We start from the raw sequence: 6,012 nt of genomic DNA on the forward strand, positions 1-6,012 counted from the left end.
TCTGTGAAGATCAAAGGTCCTGTGCTGGTTTTTGCCCCGTTTTGGTGTTGGAAGCTCTGCTCAGCTCATGTGCTCCAGCACCTCTCTGCAGCAGCTACTTGGGGTGAAGACCTCTCCCCCCCTAAACCCTCCTTTGAAGTGGGGTGCACCAGGGTCCCATGTCCCGTTTCTGCAGCTGCCCACCCTCCCCGGTGTGCTTCAGGTATGCCACTTTGCGAAAAGCATCTCAGCATCTTGTCACCTGCAGGAGAAAACCCCCAGCTCCGAGGCGAAGCCCGGCCAGATAAAAATAACCCGGCAGCAGAGCAGCGCGCTTCGCCGCCACCTCTTGCACAAGCAAAAAAGCAAAAAAAAGAAGCTGAGAGCGCAGATCAGCTCAGCATCCCCCCGCTCCCTGCCCTGCGTGGGAGGCTGATGCTTGCAGACCTCCAGAGCAAAGCGGGACGATGGGGATATCGCTGGGCTGGGTCTGGATCCTTCTCCCAGGTGAGGACAGGCTCCATCCATGCTGGTGATGCTCCAGCTCCTGCTGGCACCACCGGGCCGGGGCTGCTGAGCCCCTCCAGGGACACAGGCTCCATGTTGGGCACCGATGGAGCCAAAGCCTCCCATCACCACAGCCTGGTGTCTGGGGCTAAAAGCTGGCAGATGGGGTCTCCCCCAAAGTGCTTCTCTCCAAAGGGAGCTAAGAAGGAGGCACTCGGGGGAAGGCTGGCTTTGCAGCCCTGCTTCTTTCCCAGTGTCACTGTGGATTTCTTCACAGTTTGCCAGGCTCTGGTTGTCCCCAGGGAGGTCAGCAGCCGGACAGGGGAGACCCTCTCCATCCGCTGCTGGTACCCCCGGGGCTACGAGGGCTACAACAAGTACTGGTGCCAGGGGGACAGCCGAGACTCCTGCCACAAGGTGGTGGAGACGAAGGGCAGGGAAGTGCCCTGGCAGCACGGCCGGGTCTCCATTGAGGACAACCATGTCTTCTGCGTGGTCCTGCTCACCGTCAAAGATGTCTCCAAGGAGGATGCTGGGAACTACTGGTGCGGAATTGAGAGGACGGGCAGGGACCTGATGGAGCCGGTGACAGTGAGGGTCGTCCCAGGTAAGCCCTGGTGTCCGTCTGGCTGGAGGTTTTGCTGGCCAGGACCCTTTTTTTGGAGAGGTCACTGGCTCACGGGCCAGCAGTGACCTGGGAGGAAGCAGCAATGCAGGAAAGTTCCTGGGCTCTGATCCATTTATACCACCCAGTATAAACCAGTGGCAGAGGATGGGAGGGGTGACAGACTGCTTTCTTCAGGGGATGGTCACAGATGCAGGCAGAGCGTGCTAGAGCCCAGTTCAGGGTCCAGCCCTGGGCTGTTTTGGGGCTCCCGGCACACATAACCGCGCAGGCAGGGCAGTGGCATGTGCTGGAGGGGACATGGGCAAGTGGGGGACCCACGGTCACTTCCAGCCCCCGGTTGCCACCAGGACCTTCTTTTTTGCAGCTGCACTGGGTAACCTGGCAGCTCCCCAGGCCACCCGCACCCCCACCCCCTGGATCTCCAACACCACGATGGATTCCCCCCTACCCACCAACACCACCATCACAGGGTGGGTCTGGGGCTGTGGGGCACAGGGGGAGCACGGGGAAGGGCAGTGGGCTCTCACCGCCATGGGCAGCAGTGGATGCCCCTGAGTGGGGGGGCTCGTGGGGACACGCAGGTTCTTCATCCATCAGCCTGGGGCATTTGGGGGTCATGTAACAGCAGAAACCAAAGTGGGGTCCCAGGCTGTTGTCCTGCTCTGCCTCCCAGCCCGTGGCTGGCTGCGGAGGGGGTGCGGGAGGGCACCGGCACACAGGGCACTGCAGAAGCAAAGCCCCAGCTTTAGGAGGGAGAGAACCCTCCTAAAGGGGAGGGAGCCCCACTCCTCTCCCCTTGCCTCCAGCCCTGGACAGCCAGCCCTGAGCATCCTGGTACCCATTGTGGTCCTGCTCTCCCTCCTGGTTGCCACTGGTTCTGTTGGGCTCCTCTGCACCCGGCGCAGGAGGAGGGGAGGTAACGGTGCCCGTGCGTGCCCCGTCCCAGGCACACCTCTCTGCCTGTCCCAGGACCCCAGGGACAAACCCAGCCTGGGCGCAGGGATGCAGGGAGCTTCCCCCTCCCAGCAACACAGAAAACCTCCCCCCGCGTCTCTTCTTTCTGGCACGCTGCCCCCTCGCCCCAAGGCCCGCACAGCCCCCTACAAGCCGGGCACCACCGCAGAGCCGGACCATTGCCCCATCTATGACAACGAGCTGGACCTGGCACAGGTGAGTGCCCCTGGTGTAGGCAGCGCAGGCAGTGCAGGCAGTATGGGCAGGGGCCATGCAATGTTTCTGCTCGCCCCGGGCAGCCCCCGCACTACCCAGCTGTGCCCAGGGCTGCGGGGACACTCTGTCCTCTTGCCAGTTTGGCTGCAGTGACACAGAGCAGGACCCCGAGCTGGAGGACCACGGTATCCATACGAACGCCCTGTGTCTTCAGGAGAAGACGATGGGGATGCCTGGTCGACATTTCCCGGGAGAAGCAGCTCCCTACTTGTCCTAGCAGAGCATCCCTCATGGACAGAGGGTCCCTACGGGGCCACCCCCAGGGATGTCTTTGGGATCGCCCCTGGGGACATCCTTGCTGCAGCAGAGGAGGTGAAGGAGCGCTGCAGGAGGCGGCTGTTGCTGTCCCATCACACACCAAGCGGCGTCTCGGCGGTGTGACAGCCTCTACCCATGATGCTGGAGTTCAAAGCCACGCTGGCACTGTCCCCTGGCCTGCAGGACCCCGAGAGCCCCCTGTCCCTCCATTGCTTTGGCAGATTGACCCACACCTCTCGGCTGGCAAGAAACCACATCCCTGATTCCTGCACAGGCTGAGGAGCGGGATGTTTTCCTGCCTCGGCAGCAAAATGATTGCTTTGGGTTCAGATAAATCCAATAAAGAAATTCCTCTGCAGATCCTCAGTTTGGAGGGTAAAGGGGACAATCCAGTGTGCCCACTGAGCCACTCTGTTGCTGCTGTCCCCTTTGGGGGTCCCCAGGGCACCCCGGTGCTGCTGGGGCTGCGTTAGGAGGGGGCGATGGGAACTGACACTCAAAGCAAGGAAGACGGGAGCGGCTGTTGGGGGCGGCTGGAGCCCTGGCTGCCCAAACCTTTCCAGGAAGGCTTATCAGCAGAAAGCAGGTTTGCGATCTCAAGGCACTTCTTGAATTTCGATCTTGCTGCTATTTGCAGTGACTCAGCTCCTGTCCGGTCAGCCGGTTCGCTGGGAATGAACGGGTTACTTGATGAGCAGATGGAAAACCCAGAGCTTCCTCTTGCCATAGTGGGGGGACAGAGGGGACAGGGAGGGGGTGGGATGGGGGGAAGGAGCAGCCTCAGCCTCCAGCAGGGCCAGGGCTTTGTGCTTTCTGCTCTTTCCAAAGGGCATCAAGGAAGGAAGCCAGCAGCAAGGCAGCTGCCAGGGAAGCAGCTTTGCTTTTTGTGTTTGGGTTTCTGAAACTTTCAGTGGAAACATTTAATTTCGGGAGAAAAACAGCATTGTCACTCAAAACCCACAGCTGTGCCAAAGAAGGCGTTTTTTGGGGGGGAAATGAGACACTTCTGCTTGAGAAAATAAACAAAAGCAGCCCATCACACTGGCAGACGGCTCGGGAGCCGGGGAGCAGCGGTGCAGCAGGGATGGCTGTCCATCATCCCAGTCCATCACCACTGGGAGAGCATCCCAGTGGTCCCAAGTGGTCCATCCACAGGGGTTGACCTGCATTCACTCTACCCTGGTCCCCAGACCCCTGCTCTGGCCTGGGGCCCCTGCAAAGCCTCCCGAAGCCCTTTGGGCCCTACGCGAGGGAAGGGGCTGTATTCCCCACTGGGACAGATATCATGGTAGAGGAACTTTGCCTGGGAACCAGTGGCTGTTTCAGACCAAAAGCAATCAGTCTTTCTCATGAGACACCCCCAGGGTGAGTCATGGTCCCTGGGCAAGAGGGAGGAAGTACCCGCCTTTAAAAAAGACATCCAGGGTCTGTGGGTAAACACTGCCCAAGGAAGCGACAGGAGAAAGAGGCTTGGGAGACTCCTGAAACGCCTGAGTGCATATGGACCTGGCTCCATCCCGAAGAGTGCTTTGTGAATAACCACGGGGAAAAATCCACATCAGGAGCAAGAAGCTGGAAAATGAGAATTTTTCTGGTTTGGACCCTTTTCCCAGGTGAGACCCAAGAGCACAGGTTCCCACCGCACAGGCTCTGGCAGACCTGTGGAGAGGCTGGGACCGAGCCAGCCCGGGGAAGCCCACCATGGTCACAGCAAGACCCTAGCTGGTACCGTCCTTTTCTTGTGGCCAGCGGACGGCTACAGGGGGGAACTCTGAGATGTGCTCGTATTGCTGTCATATGAAGCCTGGTAATAAGGTTTTTGCCTTGTTTAACAACATGTGAGCTTGATGGGGGCTCTTTTTTTTTAATGGCTGGGGACATCTCATCTCCGCACCACTCTCCAGCGCAGTGGGTGCGCAGACATGGTGTCCGTCAGGACAGGGTGTCCCTGAGCATCCCGGGCTCAGACCCCTCCCAGTTCCCTGAGGCGATGCCAGTACATGCTCAAAGCACCTCTCCCTGTCCCCCACAGGTGGCTGGGCAGTGACGGGCCCCACGCAGGTGACAGCCGAGCAGGGCAGCTCGCTGGCAGTGTCCTGCAGCTACAAGCCAGGCTACGAACTCTACCCCAAGTACTGGTGCCGCCCGGGCTTCCTCTGGTTTTGCCTCACCTACATCGCCCAAACCAACGGCTCAGAGGTGACGGTGACACAGGGCAAGGTGTCTATTGGGGACAACCACACAACACGCTCGTTCACGGTGATGCTGGGTGGTGTTGCGCCGGGGGACGCAGGCTGGTACTCCTGCGGGGTGCGGAGGAGCCTGTGGTTCAGCCTGTGGCACACCACCGAGGTGATGGTTTCCACAGGTAAAGCCGGACTGGGAGCAAAGCAATGTGTGCGATGGAGCCTGTCACTTGGGTCACGGTGGTGGGGACAGGGCCTCTCCAGCCAGGGGTACACAGGGGTTGTCAAAGCGGGAGCAAGCTCCTTGCAGGCATCGAGACCTGCTGGAGCTGCCCCAGTGCAAATTTGGATGAGGGACAGAGGAGGCTGTACAGAGCTTCACACAGAGCAGAGCCTCTCCCTAGATCCTGTTCAGCATCTCTGCTTCCACAAGCCCGTCCTTTGGGGTTTCCAGTCCCTCCCAGTAAAAACCCTCTTTTTCCTCGTCCCCCTCCCCAGTGCCCAGTGCATTGCCTGGAGACCCCCATCTCCACCTCCTGCACCTCCATGGCTGAAGGCTCTGGGCAGAGAACCCCTGCGCAGGGGGATGGATGGGGTGAGGGGGGATGTCCACTTTCTTCTGACTCTCTGTGTTTTCTTCACAGCTGTTCCAACCGTGACCGAGGGCAGTGACATGAGCCCATTGGCCACCAACCTCCTGTGCCCCGTGGGCTGTGAGGCACGGTGAGTCAGGGTTCAGCGTCTGGACAAGCCCCCAACAGCATCCTCCAGCCTAAGACACCTTTTCCCCTGCGTGCATCCCCCAGCCCTGCGTGCCCCCGGTTGCAAGAGTCCCAAGGAGCATCCCGGGGGCAAGCGGGGTGACCGGCAGACGTGCAAGTGCCCCAGTCCCCGTCCTCAGTGCCCAGACCCTACTCAAGTTCTAGCATCATCTCTTTTCTCCTACCCAGGTCCCAGCTTGGTATCACCCACCTGCTGCTCCTCCTCAGCGTGAAGGTGCCCGTGGCGCTGGCCCTGGCATGTGGGGTCGCATGGGTGAGGAGCCGGCGCGGGAGCAACAACCGGGAAAACCTACAGCCCTTCGAGGTTACTGGCAGCATCGGGACCCCGGGCTGCCTACCCGTGCCGAGCACCCCAGAGTCACAGAGATGTCCTCCTGTCCCCTTGCCCCCCACCCTGCCGGGGCTGCGCCGCCCGTCACGGCCAACCCCCGCCGGGACCTGC

The 6,012-nt window shown here is 60.5% G+C and overlaps 2 protein-coding genes across 2 annotated transcripts in view; both read left to right on the forward strand.

The window, feature by feature from the left end:
- Positions 1–446: 446 nt before the first annotated feature.
- On the forward strand, positions 447–2,561 carry LOC104282039 (CMRF35-like molecule 2). The gene is made up of 6 exons (XM_009880110.1): positions 447–486; positions 764–1,093; positions 1,479–1,584; positions 1,921–2,030; positions 2,211–2,284; positions 2,424–2,561. The coding sequence occupies exons 1-6, from the start codon at positions 447–449 to the stop codon at positions 2,559–2,561; spliced, it is 798 nt and encodes a 265-aa protein (XP_009878412.1).
- A 1,620-nt stretch (positions 2,562–4,181) lies between these two features.
- Positions 4,182–6,012, forward strand: part of LOC104282052 (CMRF35-like molecule 7) — a 2,549-nt gene continuing 718 nt past the window's right edge. The window contains exons 1-4 of the mRNA XM_009880120.1: positions 4,182–4,215; positions 4,635–4,997; positions 5,433–5,511; positions 5,739–5,823. Coding sequence (XP_009878422.1) covers positions 4,182–4,215; positions 4,635–4,997; positions 5,433–5,511; positions 5,739–5,823 — 561 coding nt within the window. The remainder of the gene's footprint in view (positions 4,216–4,634; positions 4,998–5,432; positions 5,512–5,738; positions 5,824–6,012) is intronic.

Source organism: Charadrius vociferus, unplaced genomic scaffold (assembly GCF_000708025.1).
Source record: "Charadrius vociferus isolate BGI_N301 unplaced genomic scaffold, ASM70802v2 scaffold260, whole genome shotgun sequence".
Classification (NCBI taxonomy): Eukaryota; Metazoa; Chordata; class Aves; order Charadriiformes; family Charadriidae; genus Charadrius; species Charadrius vociferus.